The sequence below is a fragment of the Siphateles boraxobius genome, unplaced genomic scaffold (assembly GCF_051911475.1).
Source record: "Siphateles boraxobius isolate OS27281-9 unplaced genomic scaffold, OSU_SipBor_1 8, whole genome shotgun sequence".
Classification (NCBI taxonomy): Eukaryota; Metazoa; Chordata; class Actinopteri; order Cypriniformes; family Leuciscidae; genus Siphateles; species Siphateles boraxobius.
In genome coordinates this window covers 17,978,772-18,002,242 of record NW_027509208.1, presented here as the reverse complement: position 1 = coordinate 18,002,242, position 23,471 = coordinate 17,978,772, and the positions used below count along the sequence as shown (strand labels likewise).

At 40.0% G+C, this 23,471-nt stretch overlaps 1 protein-coding gene across 2 annotated transcripts; it reads left to right on the top strand.

The window, feature by feature from the left end:
* Positions 1-430: 430 nt before the first annotated feature.
* On the top strand, positions 431-22,582 carry LOC143729478 (flavin-containing monooxygenase 5-like). 2 transcript variants are annotated; one of them, XM_077220761.1, is made up of 9 exons: positions 432-486; positions 5,227-5,378; positions 5,557-5,745; positions 5,864-6,029; positions 7,331-7,473; positions 12,970-13,169; positions 13,292-13,647; positions 21,327-21,399; positions 21,516-22,582. In XM_077220761.1, exons 2-9 carry the CDS (start codon positions 5,247-5,249, stop codon positions 21,739-21,741), a joined length of 1,485 nt encoding a protein of 494 aa, XP_077076876.1. In that variant the 5' UTR covers positions 432-486; positions 5,227-5,246; the 3' UTR covers positions 21,742-22,582. The 2 variants fall into 2 exon arrangements, with proteins under 2 accessions (XP_077076877.1, XP_077076876.1); XM_077220762.1 differs by lacking the exon at positions 21,327-21,399 and having other exon boundaries at positions 431-486; positions 21,516-21,741.
* Positions 22,583-23,471: the final 889 nt, after the last annotated feature.

The following is a 23,471-nucleotide window of genomic DNA, read 5'->3' as shown; positions in this document are numbered from 1 at the left end:
ATGTAGGGCCATAATTTGTGTAACTAATAAAAACAAAAATGGAGACAAACAGATACCCTACTGTATACCATGATTAATCTCAAATCTACCACTTGTACCCATTAGTAATTTGACTGAACTGTTACAGTACATCCATTGTATAGTTCTAACAGCTCTTCACCAAAACCAAAATGTTTAATACATTTAAACAAACTCATGACTTATGGTATCAAATGCTTTTTAAAAGTCTATGAATAGAATAAAAGAGTCATTCGCTATGTCACAATTATAATCAATTATATCTAAAAGTAATCTAATATTATTACTGATATGTCTCCCAGTCATAAACCCTGGATGCAGCCTAAATGTCAGCATTATCTAAATGAACATTGACCAGAAAATGAATCCTTGCCCCTTTTGCACCCCTACAGGGGGAGTGGTGAAGTGTTTATATTTCTCTGAAGTGATCATCATTCATTAATTTCTTCACTCTCTTCTTGCCACTTGGTAAGATACAATTTTATATTGACACTAATATAACTATATTTTCGGCTGTTACGTACCAGTTTATGTTACGTGACTTCAGTGTTGTTTGCTTAAAGTAATACCTTCATTTATCTGAATGGATTGCAAATGCTGTATATAGACGCGTTACATGTGGAAGTTACTGTCAGTGCTTTTGCAAGTCGATTTCACAACACAATCCCAAATGTTACACTAGTGATGACGCAACAAGTTATTACATATGGACTGTGTGACAACTGAGACATACCAGTGCCACATTTGTACGCTAGAAAAATGATTAGGCTACATAAGAACATTAATGGACCACCACGTTGCATACGTATTCCCTTGCCTAAAAGTGTAGCTATTGAATGTGCACTTGTAGTGTACTTCAAATCTTAAAAGTATGTGTTACCTGCTGATAATAAAATACCTGGTACATTTAATAACCGTTTGTCACACTTTAAAAAATTACACTTATTTTGATGTGTTGACAAACAAAGTAAAAACGGAAAGTATTGAATATTCAATACTTTCCGTTTTTACTTTGTAGGTAAAAACCTATCATTTACAGTCAGAATATTTTAAATGTGTATTTACAAATGTATTTAATCACATGACATTCAGGTTCAGTAGAAATTACATTAAACTGTAATTTAGTTTACCATAAATCCTTGTCTGTACAATTGACAGTACACTTTGTAATTTAAAGACAATAGAAGTAATAATAAATTACATTTACTTCAGTCTTCGGTGGGTCAAAAAAGCACTAAGTTCAACTAAGTATGCCCATGGACAACCTGTCACTCACATGAGATCACAGCAATTCATAGTTTTCAGTCACGTGACTGATGCTGAGACCTGGAGGGCAAAACACCCGTAGAACTGCAGCGCAGGCCTGCCAATTTTCCATCTGTTTCAAGCCATGAATTTTTTGTTCACCTCTAAAAAGAAGAAAAACAAAAATACAAGTTTTGGGCACTTGTGATCCATTGTGCCTATACAGCACTTTCTGTATATCAATCACTAAAAACAGCAGGATTTTAAAACGCTTAACATGAAAAATACTTAAAGCACCTTAATGTTCTAAAACAGTGATATTACAGTGAATTACACCTGATTGATGATGCATATATAGGCAAGCAGATGAGCCTAACTAAATGTGCTAAAATAAAATGTGTTAATGGTTATAAGCATTTTCCTTCAAATGGTTTTCTATGGAAAACCACTTAACGAGAAACTGCATGTTGCATTTATATTCTGGGTTTTCATTCTTTGCATTCTGCTTGCCTGTACATAGTATGGATCATAAATAAGCTGTATATTGAATTTGGTCTTTTAATACACTGTCTTACTACATAGGGGTGTAACGGTTCACAAAATTTACAGTTCGGTTCGATACGATACAGTGGTGTCACGGTTCGGTTCGATACAATACAGCAAAAAGAAAAATGCCAGAGAAATTTACTATTTATTAAAAGTACATCTTGAAACTTTTAGTTTTATAAATGGGGGTAATCTTTGAAGGATGAACAAATAATGTTTTGGTCATCACATTAAAAATAACATTTAAATATGATAATATTTGAGTTTTGAAATGCTGGAAAAAGATGTGTGATGTACTTGAAAGCATTTTACTATTTCTGCCAAACTTCCATGGTTACAGTGAGTGTTACTACAGTAAATCCATGGTGAATGTTGCTGATCTGTGGACTTAAAACCTATAACTAGTTCATTCATGGAACAGTGTTTCTCCTGGTTTCCACGTCAGCGCTGTTTGATCCGTTAATAACGGGGACATTTTAATGCTTCTCACTAGATCTCGCAGTCATGTTATTACTTCAGTGGCGAATTCAAATGCTTCTGTGATGCAAATGTGATCTCTCAGCGTGTGTAACAGTGTCACTTGATCAAGATCGGCTGGCACTGCACTGATTCATTTCATTTTTTCATTTCATTTATTCATTTAGCTGACGCTTTTATCCAAAGCGACTTACAATTGCTATGTATGTCAGAGGTCGCACGCCTCTGGAGCAACTAGGGGTTAAGTGTCTTGCTCAGGGACACATTGGTGTCTCACAGTGGATTCGAACCCGGATCTCTCACACCAAAGGCATGTGTCTTATCCACTGCGCCATCCCCACCCCATGTTGTTGATGGTCCAAACTGTTAAACAATCCGTGAAGCACAAAATAATGAGTAGCGCAGTTTGGTTCCGCTTTCATTACGTTTGCCATTTGATGTTGCGCAACGTTGTGATGGTGGATTTTGGCCAGCAGGAAAAATGGTTCAACGAATCGTTCGGTTCGTTCAAATGCGTACCGAATACCGAACCGAAAGCCTCGTACCGAACGGTTCAATACGAATACATGTATCGTTACACCCCTAATTAGTACACTTAGTACAGTCCAAAAATGACTGGCTGAGCTTTGCTTTAAAAATTTAGATCTTACAGCCGAACTGCATCATTGAATCATTGTTATCTGTCAGCATCCTGTCTCCTGTTGTTTGTCTCCGGGCCTCTAGAGGTCACCTGTGTTCCCCTCTGCCTAAGGTCTTCCTTGTGTGTCCTTGTTAGCGTTATCCAGGTCACCTGTGCCTTGTTTCCCCTAGAATATTTTAGCTGTTTTTTCCCCCTTGTTCCTCACTCGGTTTTTGAGTCTTGGCTATGCGTCTCCTGCTGTGTCCCACCGAGTCCTTCCAAGTCCTTCCAAGTCCTTCCAAGTCCTTCCAAGTCCTTCCAAGCCCTTCCAAGTCCTTCCAAGCCCTTCCAAGTCCTTCCAAGTCCTTCCAAGTCCTTCATTATTTGATTTTGTTTTTCTCCCCTCGTGGAGTTATTTTATTTCTCTCCTGTGATTGTTTTCATTATCACTACTGTTAGTAATACCTCTTTCTGGGAAGAACTTTTATTGGATTTCTTTTGACTTACAAAGTACCTTTTTTTTTTTTTATAAATCTACTTTGCCTTAAGTGTTTCGTTTGGGTCCAACATTACCTCCATTGCGGAATGATGAAGCGCTGAGGGTCTGTTTTAAGGGAGGGTTGTCTGAGCCCCTTCAAGATGAGTTAGCCACCAGAGAACCAGCAGGGGATCTCGAGTCCTTCATAGCATTTGCCATCCGCCTGGACAATCGTCTAAGAGAGCGGAGAATGGCTCGCCGCCAGGTGTCTCAGTCCCAAGTTCCTCTGAGCAGCTCTGTTTCTCCAGATTGTGTTCCTTCGTTTAGAACTTCCCCGGCTCCTGAACGGCTCCCGGATTCCCTGGAGGACATGCAGTTGGGCTGTTCCAGGCTTTCTCCCAACTAAAAGGGAACGTCGCATGAGGGAGCGTCGGTGCCTCTACTGCAGGGTTACCGACCACTTCCGCTCTACTTGCCCCGAGTTTTCGGGAAACGCCCTTGCCCACCCAGCTACAGGAGGGCTGTGATGAGGAAAATTAGAGCACCTCCTACTAACGCTGTCCTTGCTATTCCAGCCACTCTGTCCTGGGAGGACCACCAGCACCGGTCCAGGCTATGATCAACTCCGTTGCCGCAGGTGACTTTCTGCATTTAACCTTGGCTAAGGAACTTAAGATCCCTACCCAACTACTTCCTCAACCCCAGGCAGTTACAGCTTTGGATGTCAGACCTCTGGAACCAGGCAAAGTAACAGAGGCAACTCAGTCCCTGTGACTTACCATCTTTCAACACCAGCAGGAGGAGACCTTCTATCTCATTGACTCCCCCGAGTATCCTATTATCCTGGGTCACCCTTGGCTGTGTAGACATAATCCCCAGATCGACTGGCTTACTAATTCTAAGCTGGGTGTTCCACTTGTCAACTCACCTGCATGCTTCAGAGTCCCTCAGCCCCTAGTTCCGAGTTTCAAGAGTCTGTAGACCTCTCCCGAGTCCCCAGTGTTTACCATTGGTTCAAGGCAGTGTTCAGCGAGTCCCGGGTTACTTCCATACCGCCTCACCGCACTTACGACTGTGCCATTGATCTAATCCCTAGTTCCTGCCCTCCCTGGGGTGGGATCTTCTCCTTATCCTTCCCGAGCACTCAGCTATGGATACCTACATTAAGGAGTCCTTGGCAGCCGGCATCATCCATGCCTCTACTTCCCCGGCTGGGGCGGTCTTCTTTTTTGTAGAGAAGAAAGACGGGGGTCTAAGGCCTTGTATTGATTACCGGGGCCTCAACAAGATCACGGTTCGGAATCGATACCCCCCTTCCTCTCATGGCCACTGCTTTTGAGCTGCTTCAAGAGGCATTCATTTTTACTAAACTGAATCTCCGCAATGCTTACCTTCTCGTGGGGTTCTGGGGGTTTTTTTTGTGTTTTTTTTTAGAAATCTACTTTGCCTGGAGTATTGCCTTGAGTGTTTCGTTTGGGTGGTAGATCTCTCAACTCACCACACCTGAGACCCGAGTTCGAGCCCGGATTGTGACAGTTATCACTGTAAAGCTGCTTTGAAACAATCTTTTTTTATTGTATAAAGCGCTAAATAAGGGTGACTTAACTTGACTTTACTGGTGAGCAATGGAGGAAAGCCTTGTTTTGCCCTCCAGGTGGACGTTCCAATAAGGGTTCCAATAATTTCACGTTCCAAATTCACATGAAAACTATGAATAGCAACCCCTCTAGGAGCTAAAATCATAGCAGTGCCTTCTCAGCACAATTGAGATGTCTAAGTCTGACATATAGAAACCAGTTTAAATCTTATATGAAAATTATTTTTTTCAACCATCTACATGAAGTCAGGTAGTTGTGGATCATCATGGCCAAACGTTTTGCTGCGGTAGGAGGAGGAACCTCTGGGCTGACCTGCATCAAATGCTGCCTGGATGAAGGCCTGGAGCCAGTGTGTTTTGAGACCAGTGATGACATTGGAGGTCTTTGGAGGTTTAAGGTGAGATATGTCTATATGTCTATATGACCCAGTGAAGTTGTGAATTCCTTGAAGTTGTGATTATAAAGAAAATAAGTGGGCCAAGCACCGAACCCTGAGGCACAGTTCATTGCAGACCATCAATAAACAATATGTTGTGAGAAACTGATGCAGTTTGCTTCTTGTCTTTCCATCTTAGGAAAATCCAGATCCAGATCGTGCTAGCATTTACTACTCGTCGATTATCAACACTTCAAAGGAGGTGATGTGCTACAGTGATTTCCCTATCCCTGCCCACTTCCCAAACTACATGCACAACTCCCTCATCATGGACTACTTCCGAATGTACGCTGAGCATTTCCAGCTCAAGCGGCACATCCGTTTCCAGGTCCGGCCTCAAAGTTTATGTTAACTGTGAAGTTAGAAATATACTGTACTTCATATTTATCTTAGGTTTTTGGGGTTTCAAATGTTAACACATTTTTTTTTGTTTGTTTGTTTCTTAGACAAAAGTCCTTCATGTTACCCCAAGGCCAGACTTCCCTCACTCTGGTCAGTGGGATGTAGAGACAGAGTCCAAGGATGGTCGGAGAGAGAAGCAGGTGTTTGATGCTGTGATGGTCTGCACCGGTCACCATTGTCACCCTCACCTCCCTCTAAATGACTTTCCAGGTGCAGTACATTTACATTTATGCATTTGGCAGATGCTTTTATCTAAAGCAACTTACATTGCATTTCAAGGTACACATTTTTACATTCTTATCAGTTCTTGCTTTCACTGGGAACAGGAACAGTACATGTGATGACTAAGCAAACACAGTCTATGTGCAAAGTACAACAACATGAAGTCAATGAAAGCCAAACTGGGACACTCATAGTAAACTTAAGTTGTACAAGGGTTATTAGGCCTTATCAAAACTCTGTTTTAAAATTAAGAGAAACCTCTCACTCTTTAAAAAAAAAAATAGTTTAAGTTTACAGGGAATGAAATGAATGATTTCAACATGAAATCAATGAAATCAACAAAGAATGATTCACCATCAAAATATATATATATATATATAGAGAGAGAGAGTGTTAGTGTGTGTGTGTGTGTGTGTGTGTGTGTGTGTGTGTGTGTGTGTGTGTGTGTGTGTGTGTGTGTGTGTGTGTGTGTGTGTGTGTGTGTGTGTGTGTGTGTGTGTGTGTGTGTGTGTGTGTGTGTGTGTGTGAGTTCGCGTGTGTGTGTGTGTGTGTGGGGGGGGGGGTGTGGGTGTGTGTGTGTGTGTGTGGGTGGGTGTGTGGGGTCAGGTCAAAATGTCTGAATAAATTTTGGTTCCAAATGTTCATCAATTTTACTGGTGGTCCACTATATGAAGAATTGTTGGGTATAATATGTCACAGTTTACTATATTTTGCTATCCTCACTTACATAAATGAACTTTTGTCCTGTACCCACTAGTAAAAAAAAATATCAAATTATATCTGGTGTCTGAATCATTTTTGTTTTGACTGTATACATATATATATATATATATATATATATATATATATATATATATATATATATATATATACATACACATACACATACACATACACATACATATACACATACACATACACATACACTTAGCCAGTTTATTAGATACACCTTGCTAGTAGGTTGGACCCATTTTTGCTTTCAGAACTGCCATAATTCAACAGACAGACAGACGGGTGTGCTACTGCTAATGCCCACTTGGTAAATATGATCTAAGATGGCTGTAAAAAAAAAAAATCTGCATTGTTAAATTTTTTTTTTTTTAAATCTAACCTTTCATTGAAGTAAAAGAATTGAAAGGTGGGGGGGGGGGGGGGGTCACTTTATGAAATGATGTGTATTTTTTTTTATAGCGATCTTTGATCATATTTACTAAGGGGGCAAATAATTCTGACCAGCACTGTATATCTTTTCCATATTATAGTGGCTGCTTGTTCAATCCTCTCTTTAGGGATAGACACGTTTAAGGGGAAATTCTTCCACAGTCGTGACTACAAAAACCCTGAAGAATGGCGAGGGAAGAGGGTAGTTGTGATTGGCATTGGGAACTCTGGAGGAGATATTGCTGTAGAGCTGAGCAGAATGGCCAAACAGGTGATATGCAACTACTACCGTATAAATAATTATAGTATATGAATTATAGTGTATGAAGTTTTTTATACCCACCACATTTATAATTTATAATTTATAATAAACAATACATTTATTTTACTTTAAAAGAATACTTTGTCCAAAAATTAAAATCCTTGACACCTTTATTTGTATGTTCCAAACAATTATTTTCGCCAAAACACAAAAAGCTAATTTTGAAGGTGGTTTTACATGCACTGCAATAAAACGCACTGTAAAAACTCTGCAACTGATCCAGAATACAGCAGCAACAGTGGTCTTTGCCGAACCGAAGAGAGCACACATCACTTCTCTCTTCATCAATTTGCAATGGTTACAATTGCATCAAATTCAAGGCACTGATGTTTGCCTCCAGAACAACCACTGGCACTTCACCCCTATACTTAAACACACTAGACTTATGTGCCCTCCAGAAGCTTGCATTCTGAAAGTGAACGGCAGCTTGTGGTGCCATCTCAAGGAGGCACAAAATCACTTTCACAGACCTTTACCCTGAGTGTTCCAAATCTCAACCTGAGCTGCCGAGTCTCAGGTAGCCATTTTCAAGAAACTGCTGAAGATGCATATTTTTCGTCACTTGACCCATTAATACTAACTCTTACTATATATCTATTTAATAAAATAAAGGTAAACTTTAGTATGGGGAACACATATTTACTATTAATTTCGACCTCAAATTCCTAATTTACTGCTTATTAAATTAGATCGTATGCGCGTGCGATCTGTGTTTGTGTTTGGAGCTCCGTCGAATTGATTCATTAATCCCTGATTTTCTTCTTTACCACTCATTTATAAACAAGCACTTTCTATTTTTATATCATGTGAACTTATCCTCGACACTATTCCTTATAAAAAACAATCGGATTGCTTTGATATCGCTACTTAGATCCAACTTTCCGAATCTCGGCTACTAGCCTTTAGCCCGCTAGCATTTCACGCGTGGCCTCGCGCCTATCGACCCTCTCATTTTACACCCGTTTGACTGAAAGGATACGGGTTATATCCATCATTTCAGTCCTAAATTAGTAGTGATATTGGTAGTATCACTACTAATTTACTGTTCATCTGTTATAATGGCGAACAAATCGGATGTGTGTCTAACGTTACCTCTGAGTGCAAGAGAGGACATATTCGAGCTGGTTTCGGTACGATTGGAGCTGGAGTCGGTGGAGAAACAGATCCGCGTTCTGCTGGTGAAGCAAGCCGAGCTGCGAGATCGGCGATCAACGCTTGAAACATCACGCGCCGATGCTCACAAGTCAGTGGTTAGTAACTTTTTGACTCCGACTTCGTCTACTCCGTGCGTTTCTCTGCCCAGGAGGACGCGATCATCTCTGCCTTCATTCACTCCGGCACCGAGGCAACACCATGGACCCTGGGTGATCCCACAGCGGAAGACACGAGCCAGGACCAGACCAAGGACTTCCCCGCCCCTCCCGGTCTTCGAGATCTCCACCCGGAACCGCTTCTCCCCTCTTCGCGAGCCGGAACATGACGCCGCCGTGATCATCGGCACTTCCATGGTCCGTCATGTCCGTGCTACCTCAGGTAAGCGTAAGGTGCGCACTCACTGCTTTCCTGGTGCTCGTGTTCTTGATGTCGCTGCACAGATTCCCGAGATCCTGAACGGTGACGAGCGCGTCGGAGCTGTGGTCCTACACGCGGGGACGAAGGACATCAGGCTGCGGCAGACGGAGGTTCTGAAGAAGGACTACAGAAGCCTGATCGAGACGGTTCGCAGCACATCGCCTGAAGCAACGATCATCGTGTCTGGACCGCTTCCCACGTACCGACTAGGACAAGAAAGGTTCAGTAGATTATTTGCTCTAAATGAATGGTTAATGTCATGGTGTAATGAACAGAAACTGCTCTTTGTAAATAATTGGAATCTGTTCTTGGAGCGACCTAGGCTCTACCGTGCTGATGGCCTGCACCCCAGCAGAATCGGAGCGGCTGTTCTGTCGGACAACATCTCCAAGACGTTACACACCATATGACTAGTAAGTCAAAGTCCAAATCACAGTCTTTGCTGTCCCAACTTAATTGATATAAGTAGTGTAGAACATTAAATAGAAACTGTGTCTATTCCTCGCTTAGTGAGGCCAAACAATAAATCTAGTGTAGGATCTAGCAAAAATCTTATTGTAATTAAACCAGAAAATCTAAATATCAGTGAACAAAAACAATTTCTAAAGCTAGGTCTTCTAAACATTAGATCGCTCACACCTAAGGCGGTTATTGTAAATGAAATGGTCACAGATAATAGTTTCGACGTACTTTGCCTTACTGAAACCTGGCTTAAACCAAATGATTATTTCGGTCTAAATGAGTCTACTCCACCAGGATACTGTTATAAGCATGAGCCCCGTCTGATCGGTCGTGGCGGCGGTGTTGCAACAATCTATAGAGATATTCTTAATGTTACTCAGAAAACAGGTCACAGGTTTAATTCGTTTGAAGTACTTGTGCTAAATGTTACGCTCTTAGATGCAAGAAACAAATCCATATTATCTCTAGCCTTGGCTACCCTATATAGACCTCCAGGGCCCTATGCTGACTTCCTAAAAAAGTTTGCATACTTTCTCTCAGATCTATTGGTCAATGTCGATAAAGCAATAATTGTTGGAGACTTTAACATACACGTAGATAATACAAATGATGCGTTAGGGACTGCGTTTACAGATTTATTAAACTCCTTTGGTGTCACGCAAAACGTCAGTGGTCCCACTCATCGTCTAAATCATACACTAGATTTAATTATATCATATGGAACCAATCCAACTGATATAAATATTATACCGCAAAGTGATGATCTCACTGATCATTACATGGTAACTTATATAATACGTACTGCTGAAATTTGTCATGTTGCGCCACGTTGTAGACCAGGCAGAACAATCCTTCCAACCACTATAGATAGATTCTCAAATAGCTTACCTGATCTATCACAGCTGCGCAGTGCACCCAAACAAACAGATGAACTAGAGGAAATGACTAGCAGTTTGAGCACCATGTTCTCTAGTACACTAGATATTGTTGCACCAATTAGATTAAAAAAGGTTAGAGAGAAAACTAAAGCACCATGGTACAACAGTGCTACGCATGCAATCAAGAGAGAAACTCGTAACTTAGAGCGTAAATGGAAACAAACTAATTTAGAGGTCTTTAGAATCGCGTGGAAAGACAGTATGTCACGTTATAAAAAGGCTCTAAAAGCAGCCAGGGCTGAGCATCTCCGCAAACTAATAGAAAATAACCAAAATAATCCAAGGTTTTTATTCAACACCGTGGCTAGACTAACAAAAAAAAAAACATCACCAGAGCAAAATATTCCATTACAATATAGTAGTAATGATTTTATGAATTACTTCAATGAGAAAATAGAAAGCATCCGAAACACAATTGTAAATATACAATCCTCTATGATGTCTCATGATTCAGCCTCAATTATGGCCCCTCTAGAACAACTACACCGCTTTACAACTATAGGACAGGAAGAGCTAAATAAACGTATCATTGCATCTAAACCAACAACATGTTTATTAGATCCAATACCCACTAAACTACTGAAAGAAGTGTTACCTGTAGTCGAAGAGCCTCTTCTTAATATTATTAACTCGTCTTTATTTTTAGGTCATGTTCCAAAAATATTCAAGCTGGCAGTAATAAAACCTCTCATTAAGAAACCGCAATTAGATCCAAATAACTTAGCAAATTACAGACCCATCTCAAATCTTCCATTTATGTCTAAAATACTAGAAAAAATTGTGTCCGCTCAATTGTGCTCTTTCTTACAAGAAAATGATATCTATGAAAAATTCCAGTCGGGATTCAGACCGCATCATAGCACAGAAACTGCGCTAGTTAAAATTACAAATGATTTACTTTTAGCTTCTGACCAAGGCTGTATCTCAATACTAGTTCTACTCGATCTTAGTGCTGCGTTCGATACTATCGATCATAAAATACTCTTGGATCGACTACAAAACTACACTGGTGTTCAGGGACAGGCATTAAGCTGGTTTAGATCGTACTTATCAGACCGTTACCATTTTGTCTGTTTAAATGGGGAAAAATCAAAGATAACGTCAGTAGACTATGGAGTGCCGCAAGGATCGGTGTTAGGCCCTCTGCTATTCTCAATATATATGCTGCCACTTGGTAATATTATAAGAAAACATGGAATTAATTTCCACTGTTATGCTGATGACACTCAATTATATATCTCATCACGACCAGATGAAAACACTAACTTATCTAAATTGACAGAGTGTCTAAATGATATAAAATGCTGGATGACGTGTAATTTCCTGCTATTAAATTCAGATAAAACGGAGGTACTACTTATTGGTCCAAAAAACTACCCACAAAATCCCTTACAATACAACTTTAATTTAGAAGGATGTCCTGTTACTTTATCCACTACAGTAAAAGAGCTGGGTGTTATACTAGACCGCAACTTGACTTTCGAAAATCATATTTCATATATTACAAGAACAGCCTTTTTCCACCTTAGAAACATTGCTAAGCTACGCAACATGCTATCTGTTTCTGATGCAGAAAAGTTAGTTCATGCATTCATGACCTCGAGACTAGATTACTGTAATGCTTTATTAGCTGGCTGTCCTGCATCCTCAATCAACAAGCTACAGTTAGTGCAAAATGCAGCTGCTAGAGTTCTTACTAGATCAAGAAAATATGATCATATAACACCTATTTTATCATCTCTACACTGGTTACCTATTAAGTTACGTATCAATTACAAAGTATTCCTACTGACCTATAAAGCCCTAAATGCTTTAGCTCCTGTGTATTTAACAGACCTTCTATCGCCATACAATCCATCGCGCTCTTTAAGATCACTAAATTCTAGGCTTCTGGTCATTCCTAGGATATCTAAGTCCACTAAAGGAGGGAGGGCGTTCTCGCATTTAGCTCCTAAACTCTGGAATAGCCTTCCTGATATTGTACGAGACTCAGACTCGCTGTCCCAGTTTAAAACTAGATTAAAGACGCATCTCTTTAACCAAGCATTCACTTAATGCTTAACCTTTAATACTACTGCTGAATCAGTTCGAATGCATTAACATTATGAACATCAGCTATGCTAATTATTTTTTATATATTATATATATAAAATATATTATATATATATAATTCGTTTGACTCGTTTGTTATATTGAAAATATTCTGAAGTCATAGCTTTGTATGACTTTTTAAAAAAAAATATTTAAATATAAGTCATATGAACAACTTTTATTATGCTTTCTGTCATTTTTTGAAAGCAGCTGCAGTCCACATTCATTGCCATTGTATGGAAAAGAGAATCTTCAGAATTTCTCCTTGAATGTTCCACAGAAGAAAAAAGTAATTAATAAGAAAATTATTTAGGGCAAAATGATGGTGAGTTAGTGATGACAGAATTTTAGAGTTTTAGGTAAACCGTCTCTTTAATTTCAGGTTTATCTGAGCACCCGAAAGGGATCTTGGATATTGAATCGTGTAGGAGACAAAGGTGTTCCTTTCGATATGATGTTTAATAACAGAGCACTAATGTGGTTTCTTGGACTGTTGCCTGTTGGATATTCTAACAAATTGGGAGAGAATCAACTCAATAAACGGTTCAACCACAAGATCTATGGGCTACAGCCTGTGCACAGGTACGATGAATACTTGAGGAAACAAGACTCTGATTATTTTGGTCAGTGTTAAATACAGCATACTCTTTTCAATATTATGTTGTGTTCTTGTTTTGTGTATGTGTATTTTTTTCACCTGGAAGAGTTTTCAGCCAACATCCCATGGTCAACGATGATTTACCAAACCGGATCCTCTCCGGTACTGTCTCGGTCAAGCCGAATGTGCAAGAGTTTCGTGGATCAAGTGTGGTTTTTGAGGATGGCACAGTTGAGGATGACATTGATCTGGTGGTGTTTGCCACTGGATACACTTTTTCATTCCCCTTCCTGTCTTCACATGTAATTCCTGTCTCAAAGAACAAGGTATCCCTGTACAAATATGTGTATCCCCCAGCACTAGAGCGCCCAACTTTAGCCGTGATTGGTCTGATCCAGCCTCTGGGAGCCATTATGCCCATCTCTGAGATGCAAGCGCGCTGGGCCACACGTGTTTTCAAAGGTATCAAATATGACCTCCTGACATCCTACAAATACAAGGTGATCTTACTCAATCCTGTGCATTATTCTTACTCAATCCTGTGCATTATTCATCCATTAAAGCAACTGTATGTAAGTTTTTAACCTTGAAATATCAGTTTCAAAATCATTGATGGTTCACTGACTTCTTATTAGGCGAATGGCATTTTCTTTGCAAAGCTCCCCAAAAACCGTCACTAAATTCCATGAAAAGGCTGGATTCCTTTACAGCAGTACGTTACACCAACATATCTTTAGCAAAGAAGTATTTTCAGTATGGACATCATGGTAGAGACAAAAGGCCAATTCATACTCCACCGACAGACACCAACCAGCATCAATAGACACCGTCGGGTTTTGTTGGATCAGTGTTACCACTGTCAGCATCTGTTGCCGTTGGTCCTGCATGCCTTGTCCTACATGTTCAATCTGTGTTTTTTGGGTTGTGGAATGTCTGAGAAAGGACCTTTGGCGATTGTCCATGTTGGTCCGAGTCTTTCGGTCCAGTGTGAATTGGCCTTTAAAGACCAAAGAGACATTTTTGGCAAATGCTTGTGGCGAGAGCTTTGTAAAATTAAATGCTGCGAGACGCCGAGCTGGCCTTCCTGATGCTGGACTAATATTAGCTAAATTGCTATGTATTGTGTTTTTGCATTTGATGTTTAGCTATGTCATAAAAGTTGTATACCCGCTAGTTCTCTATCGATACGTTTCCATCGTATTGCGTCACTAGACGCGAAGGGGAAAAACTCCCTTTTCTCAGAATAGTGAAGCCTTACAGATTCACCAGCTGAAACTGCACAAGCTTATGGCTTTGTATCGAATCTGAACAAATCTATGGTGTTGCAAGGGAACGGTGCGAACCAATCGGTGCACAGATTGTGCGAAGCATCAGTCTATATAAGCAGACCCGTCGCCAGACCTCAGTCTTAAGGGGGGCATATTAAATGTATGGGGGGGCACAATTATTATTAGCCTACAGTATGTATAACTTATTTAATAATCAACTCTAGTCGCGCAGCACGTAATCATCACGTTAAACATATAACCAACAGCAATATGACCAGGTAGCCTAGCCTACACCACATTACACAGAAGCAATGTTATGAATATCCATAAAACACTTGACTACACAACATATTAGATGTAACACTAGAAGCATCTCTCAAACATTGCATTTTAAAGCAGTAAACAGAGGGATATGCATTGCCGTACGTAGCCTAACGTTCTTTTGTAAGGCCGTGATAGGCTGTTGAAGTGTAGATTCCCATCAATCAAACTAAATCACACGATTGTTTCTTTATATTTTTAATATTTTAATGATAAAGAATGCAACAGTAATGCAACACAAAATTAGCAACTATGAAAATATTAAAATTAAATTAAAATTAAATTATCTGTGCCTCAAGTGGAGGGGCATCAGCAATTTTTGGGGCGGGCCCGGCCCCCTATGGCCCGCCCATAGCGACGGGTCTGTATATAAGCGGGCTCGTCTCGCCATAGGATTCAGATTAATTCTCCTTCACCGGCAAGATCTTCTCTTCGCTAGACTTCGAGACAAGACAGAAGAAGCCTTCTTGTCGTCCAAAGAGCCTTGCAGTGGATCAAGCTGACTCAGCTGTGCCCTGCAAGCGAACTAACACTCTGCCAGCAAGCTGATTAACAACGCTCTGCTGCTATCCGGCGATTAGTATCGGAGCAAATTCTTTGAAAATTTTCGACACTCTGTGGCTGAGAATGACGCTCCTCCCCTGCAACTATCAGGTGAGCCTTAGACGCCGGAGAAAATATGCTGTATTAAAGAAATATGCTCTCTGTTTCAAAATGCAGCACTTCTCTGAGCACGCCGCTTGCCGGGCCTGCCCCCACAAGCCACGTTCATCAAAGACGGACGCTCTCACTGCGAGAGCATGAGTCTCACCTTGCTGCACTCACTGAAAAATGAATTCGATTGAATTATCAGCATCAGTCAATTCAGGAAGAACAATTAGACGGCTGACTGGACAAATTAAATATTTCCCTTTGCTGAAAATCTCAGCAACTCTCACTCTTCCATCAGGACTTCGCAAAATCTTACTGACAGTCCCTATAGGCCAGTGTCCATGAGGAAAATGAGGTTCCACAATCATGACGATGGAAAAAGGAGGATTGATGGCAGATTGAATGAGGATTTAATTTGCTGTTGGGCAAGCATCTCCTGAAAAGAGGAACTAAGCTGCGAAAATGCCTCCCGGAGTTCTCCTTCTCCTCCCTTGAAATTAGTCCCTTGATCAGATAATATTTCATGGGGCCTACCTCTACGGGCTACAAATCTTCGAAGAGCCATGAGGAAACTGTCAGTATCCATACCAGAAAGTAGTTCCAAATGAAGACACCGTGTCGTCTGTCATTTAAATATAATGCCCCACCTCTTCTCATGCCAGTGACCTACTTTAATGGTTAAAGGCCCAAAACAATCCATACCCCTCGACCAAAAGGGAGGCTTATACAAGCGAAGTCTGGAAACTGGTAGATCAGGCATTCTGGAAACTGAAGACACACCTTTCCACTTACTACACTCAAAACATGATCTCTGGATTTTCATCATTAACTGTCACCCTCTCAGAACCCAGTATTTCCGACGAAGCTGGGCGAACACTCTTTGTGGTCCGTGATGGTACAGAGTTGTATCATAGTCCGCAACCAAAGTTTGGTAAAATGATTCTTAGGGTCTAAGACAATTGGGTAAATAGCTTCAAGATCCAAATCCTCGCTTTGATGGAGATCATACTCAGCGCCAAACCAACTAAACGGCTGTGTGAGGGAGCTCCATGACCATCTTTAAGCAGTTTATATTCCTCAGGGAAATCTTCCATCTGGGCTTGACGCAGGATATATAATTCTGCTTGTGTTTGAGAAGGTTTGGTCTCAGCTCCTAAGTCCAAAGAGAGGTTTTCAATAGGTGCTGCAATCAACTCTGACCAGGTATTAAATTGAGACTCACCACACTTTGAAGAGTTTACTGGTGCTTGTTTAAGCCCACAAAACAGAGGTTTTCTCAGCTCTCTCCCAACCTCCTCAGTCTTTAAGGATGGAGATTTTGGCCATTGCTGATGGGGCAAATATAGAAAGGTAGGTCCTTGAAACCAATAACTAGTTGCAGACAATTCAGCGAGTCTCTTGCCTTGAGTGATGTCATCTGCTGGATTACTTACAGTTTCAAAATATCTCCACTGATCCGGTCTGGTATACTCAAGAATCTCCGTAATGCGGTTTGCCACAAAGATCTTGCATCAGCAGGATTCGGACTGGATCCAGGTCAACACAGTTGTAGAATCAGACCAAAGTGTCACCTTTTGAACAGCCAAGGTAAGTTCCTTTTACAACAGGTTTGCTAGCTGAGCTCCAGTCAGAGCAGCACACAGTTCTAAACGAGGAATAGAAATGGTCTTCTTCAAAGCTACCCTTGAACGAGCCATGACCAGAGATATAGAAATCTCACCAATTCCATTTCTCAGACGTGAGTAGGCAACTGAGCCATATGCCTTTTCGGATGCATTGCAGAATATGTGAAGTTCTCTAATGACTGGATCTTCCCAGTTCTCCCTTGGACCATACCATCGAGGTATTTGGACCTTGACCAAATCTATCAACTCTCCTTCCCATGCCATCCAGGTTGCCTTAATTACCTCTGGGATATCTAGATTATCCCATCCTCTAGTAGGTTTCATCCATTATTGTTCCAGAAAAACTTTAGCACGTGTCTTGATTGGAATAATGAAACCCAGAGGGTCATACTGACGAGCAAGTACCCAATATACAACCCGCAATGTTAGGACAGTATACTCCACTAGATGGTGCATGTAGCTCAAAGTATCCTAGTCCAAGAGTACCCTCACATGGATCTGTGCAGTTATGAATTAACCACAGGTCAGTGTTTACTGAACGAGCTTCTGCTGGTTAGTGGTCAATCACAGAGACATGGTTACAGGCCCACTGCCGAATCTCAAAACCTCCTTCAGCCAAGGAAGAGCGCAATTTCATAAGCATCTCTTTGGCCTCTTTAGTAGTTGAAAAACTTTGTAGGCAATTATCCACATAAAAGGAATGCAAGACAGAAGATTGCACATCTTGAAACTCAACAGTCAGCTCTGAACCCATTTCTGGAGAGCATACCCAGAGCAAAATCAGCTGAATAATGTCTTCTCATATTTCGCCACAACAAGCATAGCATAGGAGAATCAGAAGACAAGAGGCGGATTTGATGGAACATGGATTTAATGTCTCCACTTATAGCAACTTGATATTCTCTAAACCGAAGTAAAACTCCAATCAAGGAAGGGCCTAGTACCGGTCCAGGTAACAAATAGGCATTCAAACTCTCACCTTGATACTAATAGGAACAATTAAATACCACACGATGCTTGCCATTATGTTCCACAAGATGGTGAGGAATGTACCAAGATTCATCACCGAGGTCAATCTCATTTAACTTCAGTTTCTTAACACATCCAGCTTCAATGAGTTTCTGAATCTCCTGCTCATAAATAGCTGCATGATCGGGATCCTTAGCTAGCTGTCTCTCCATTTGACGCAAAGCTGGCATCACTGCCTCTGCAGATGCTTTAAGGACAGGTGCCTTCTTGACTCGAAGTAAAGGAGTCACATATCTTTTGATTCCATTAATTTCTTCACGCTTTGTTTTCTGGTCTAGACACTCGAGAGCATCCTTATCTTGCTTAGAACTCAGAGCATGCTTTGGAGTCTGAGAGAAAGGAAGTACGTCAACTTGCCATAACTTCTCCACGTCTTTATGCAACTGATTCATTGAGTGGGAAGCCTGGAAGAAACATTGAGTTGTAGTATTAGTCTTCTCAACCAAAGAAGTAGGTCCCTGGAATGCCCACCCCAGTCGAGTATGCAAAGCAGCTGGACTTCCAGGTGGACCAAAACATACTCGCTCTTTGGAGCTAAGAAGGTGAGGATGATCAGCTCCAACTAGTAACAAAAGTTTAACTTTCTGAAACTCCTCCAGAGGAATGCCTCTTAGATGTTGGTAACATCGCTGTAGAATTTGCACAGGATAAGTCTGTTCAGGTAAATCAATCATTTGAGCAGTAAAGGCACCTTGTATCTGGTATTTACTTTGCTTATGAGAAGCTGGAGATATGGAGAAGGAAATCGTTGTCTTGCCGAATGGTTTGAAGTACCAATTATTCTGCCGCCCCATGAAGTCCTAAACTTACTGCTGCAGAAGACATGAGCATGGATCTTTCTGAACCATCGTCTAGGATGTCATACGTCTCCAGAGTCTTTCCTTTGTGGCTCAGAACTACCATCACAATTTTCAGAAGAACACAGTTAAGACCACTTGCTTGGCTCAAATAAAATATCCTAGAATCTGGTTTTCGAGCATTTACTTCATGCAGTACTCCTAAGTGACGATCTTGACACAATGGACATTTTCCTCTTAACACTTGGATGATCTATGGGCCCAACCACATCTCTAACAACGATTATTGTCAACAATCCATTTCCGTTTGGCTACCGTTTCAAAGCTATGAAATTCAGGACAATGACTGAGATGATGATCATTACTGCCACAGTATGCACATGATGGTTTAAGGCCCTCCTTCTTGTCCTGTCGTTGGATAATTTCATGGTTTGCAGTTTTGGTGTTCCTTCTTTTAGTGGGATGAACTTCTTGACTCACATCATGAAGGAAAGTAGCTGTGTGATATTGGGACATGGTAGGCCTTCCTTCTCTTACCTGGAACTTCTTCATACCTTTAGATTGTTCAAACACTTGGGTAGCTAGATTCTGACAATCGGATTCCTCTTCTAACCAAACAGAGAAATTCACTAAGTCATAGGACTGGTCTGGTCGAGTGGTTTTGGCATTTCTTGCAAAACTAGCAACCTGATGTGCTGGAAGTTAACTGAGTAACTGATGGACATGGGATGCACAGGATAACTCCTTTGCTCCTTCTTCATGATCCCAGGGTTGAAGCATTCCCACAAGAGCTTGAACTCATGCAGCAAATTTGCCAAATCCAGCAGAATCTCCTGAACGTACAATGGGTAAGTTCTTAATTGTAGCAATCTCTAGGAGCACCAACTGGTGGGGTTGACCATATCTCTTCTGTAGAGCTTTTAAATCCGTGGGATAAGGCTGGGAATGATGTGCATAAGCCAAGGCAAGAAGTCGAGCTGTATCTAACTTCAAATGATCCAGAAGAATATGGTACTTGTATTGCTCAGTTTCCTCTGAGGGTAACAAATTCTTTAAAGCCATATTCAGCATGGCAACTCTTGGGGGTCATCACTCTTCAAATATGGAAATGAAAGTCTTTCAATACGGCTGACCTGGATGCATTTAAAGCTGGCATAATTGTGTGGGGCACATTCACTGCTGAATGAATAGACATATGCTGATCAGGTACCATCATTTGCATTCCAATTGGGGAAAATGCAGTTATTTGATTCGCATCTCTTTGCTGCCCCTGAGGTGCTGATGCAGTAGTAATAACTCTGGGAGTCAAAGGATTCTGATGAGACATAAGGTTCTAAGGAAGTTTGATGTGAATGACCAAGAGAAGCATAAGGAAATCCAGCTGATAAATCTCCAGGAGGCAACGTTGCAACTCTTGAAGGAACACAATTAAGCGGAGCATTTTGGCTATGAGATGGATATAACACTGTATAGGGGAAATCGGGTAGGTAAGGAGGCCTCAACAAGCCTCCACTTGGAAAGAAGGTTGGCCATCGGTCCTCGCTGTCCACCTTCACCAGATTTTACAGCCATAGGCTTGTGCCGTTTCACTGCGTGATTCTATAAGACTTGAGTATTCTGAGAAAATATTTTTCCCATCTCGTCTACCACAGCAATACTCGTTCCCAGTATCTCAGGGAACCAAGGTTACATTAGTAACCGAGGATGTTTCCAATCATAAGTTCCCAATTACCAATAAAATTTTTATATAAGTTGCAATTGTTTTTGGCTCAGGTTACATTAGCATGCTACTATCCTATCAATAAATTTCATGATATTTTTAGACTGTCTTGATGTTAGTTGTAGTCTTACGGCTAATGAGAAAAAAAAAATCCAACAGCAGAGTGGACCTCCTTGCAAGTGTTAATTATGAAAGACAGCAATGTTTCCGTGCAAATAAATACATCTCAAAGCAGGTAAGCTTTTGAAAGTTTGCAACCTTGCAAACCTATCTCTGCTATCTTAAAATGGTCTATGCTGTCCAATGTATATTGTGTGCTGTGTGGCCTATCGGGTCGCACACATATAATTTCACACATACACATTCAATCCCTTAGCACACAATGTATGTGTGAAAACATTAGCAATATTTAAGCAAAACTACATACAGTTGTTTTAAAGATGATAATAATAATAAATCTTCTTACAATATTACTAAAGATTTCTTGCATCTTAAAACATTGTAATCTAATTTTAATTACCTTTTCCCCCCCTTTCTCAGTTTTTACCTGTAGAATTAAACTGACTAATTTTGCTACTAGAGCTTAATTGTATTTTCAATCAATTTTCTTTTTGGATTGACAGTTTTATTGACAGTATTATTTTTTCAGTTTTATTTTAAAGTAAGATGTGAATATGAACATTAAGTATAGAGAGTTTTTGTACGTAACAAACTGTGATATGCTCGCTAGGATTGTGCAAACTGCCTTCAATGAGTGCAATGTTGAAGGACATTAAAGCAAAAGAGAACGAAATAACTCAAAGGTGGTCCACACTTCACCTCACATAACTATATAACACAGCATTTACACAATTTCTACAGTTATTTAGAAATGTAATTTAAGTTTTTCTTGATGACTCTTAATCATATTGTCATGCAGGTATGTGGCCGCCCAGAGACACACCATCCAGGTGGACTACATCCCCTACATGGATGAGTTGGCTAAACAAGTGGGTGTCCGTCCATCTATCCTGAAGCTGCTCCTGACAGACCCTAGACTGGCTCTGAACATCATCTTTGGGCCCTGCACCCCGTACCAGTTTCGCTTGCATGGACCGGGCCGATGGGAAGGTGCACGGCAGGCCATCCTGACTCAGTGGGATTGAGTCACAGAGCCCCTGAAAACACGCTGTGAACCAGAGCCGCAGTCACAGCGCTCCTCGTATTCACTCTTTTTCTCAGTGTCTGTTGCAGTGCTGCTGTCTGCTCTGTATTACAGCAGGGCCAGTCTGCACTCACTCATAGCAGACCCTTCATCGCTCCTCGACAAGATCAGGGCTTTTTTACCATTGCCAGTGACCACACAGTGATTATATATATCAGAAACGTAACATACTTTCTAAATCTAACATTATAACAAGTGTACTTCAATTAGGATCAATTGTAATTGAGAAAAAGTAGTATGTGAGATTCTTACAGTCTGTAAATTATAGCTGCTTAACTTCCTGCTATCATTGCATTTGCAAATTCTCTAAAATTAACAAATATAAATGTAATAAATGAAAACTTTTTGATCATTAAAAGAAAGGTATGAATATACTTTTTCAGCACTACACAAGCTATTTTAACCATTAAGCATAATCAATTTTATCAAATTAATATCAAAATGTTACTGTATTATTATGAACAAATTACCCTATTATTTGTTGTAGTATTGATAAGAAAAATAAATCAATAAAATGAACAGTGAATTTTTGTGAAATGTCCATATGGAAAAGAGCAGTGCCATCATTCTGCCGAACATCTTTTGTGTTCCACAGTAAAAAAGAAATCATATGGACTTGGTGACAGAATTATTTAGGGAGAGCTATTCCTTGAACGACATATACATAACAACATATTACTATGCAAATAACCAAAGATAGATTATAATAGGTGAAACAGCTACTCATAAACGCTTATTGCCCAAATGCATTTTTAGGGAGGTGGATGTTGAAAATCGTATTAACAGGAAAAAAGACATATTCAAGATTAAGAATTTTGATATAGTATGTAAAATTCCAATAAAATAATAATTATATTTTTATTTCTCAACATTTAATTTAATGTATTTATTACGTTTATAAAATGTATGATATTTATAAAATCCACATACACTAAAGAAATGGTCAGGGTCCAAGACAATTTCGTTCATTTCTTCCTGGAGACCAAGGACTACAGCCCCTGTTTAGAGAACATTGTCAAAAAAATTATAATAATATTTTTTTATGAATATATAGTTTTTGATTTATGGGGGAATGTCACGCTCACTGCCATTTTTGAGTAGACGTTTAGAACTGATATAACAGTATTTTATTATTTATTTGAACAAAATGAGTCATATAGCTGGTTTCAACATACAGAAAGAATGCTTCAAGGAACAGATATCAAACAATCTGAATGATAAAAAAAAGCAAATATTTCTTCCTTTTCCCTATAGGGACGTGTATTCAGGATTCACTGAATTGGGTGAAGCATAGTGGGGACATTATATTATAAATTATTTCTCCATAAAGTTGAAAAAAAATATTTTTGTTAATAATCAACTTTAAGGACTTCTCCAATTACTCCATCTCTAAGAATAAATTACATGTAGGTATGCATTTTTTGTTTACACAAATTTTGTGTAATATTTACCATGCAAAATGTAGACGTTCACCACATATTCAAGCATTTTGCTTCTGTGTGTGAAAGAACATACATATAACATCTTTTAGAGATCATTTATAATTAACATTTCTTGGGGCAAAAAGAAAAGAACAAACATCAGACCACAATGTTAAAGATAATAACAGTTGTAAAACAAAAGTCTTCCTCGTGTACAGTACAAAAAGAACAGTTGTCAATGTCCATGAAG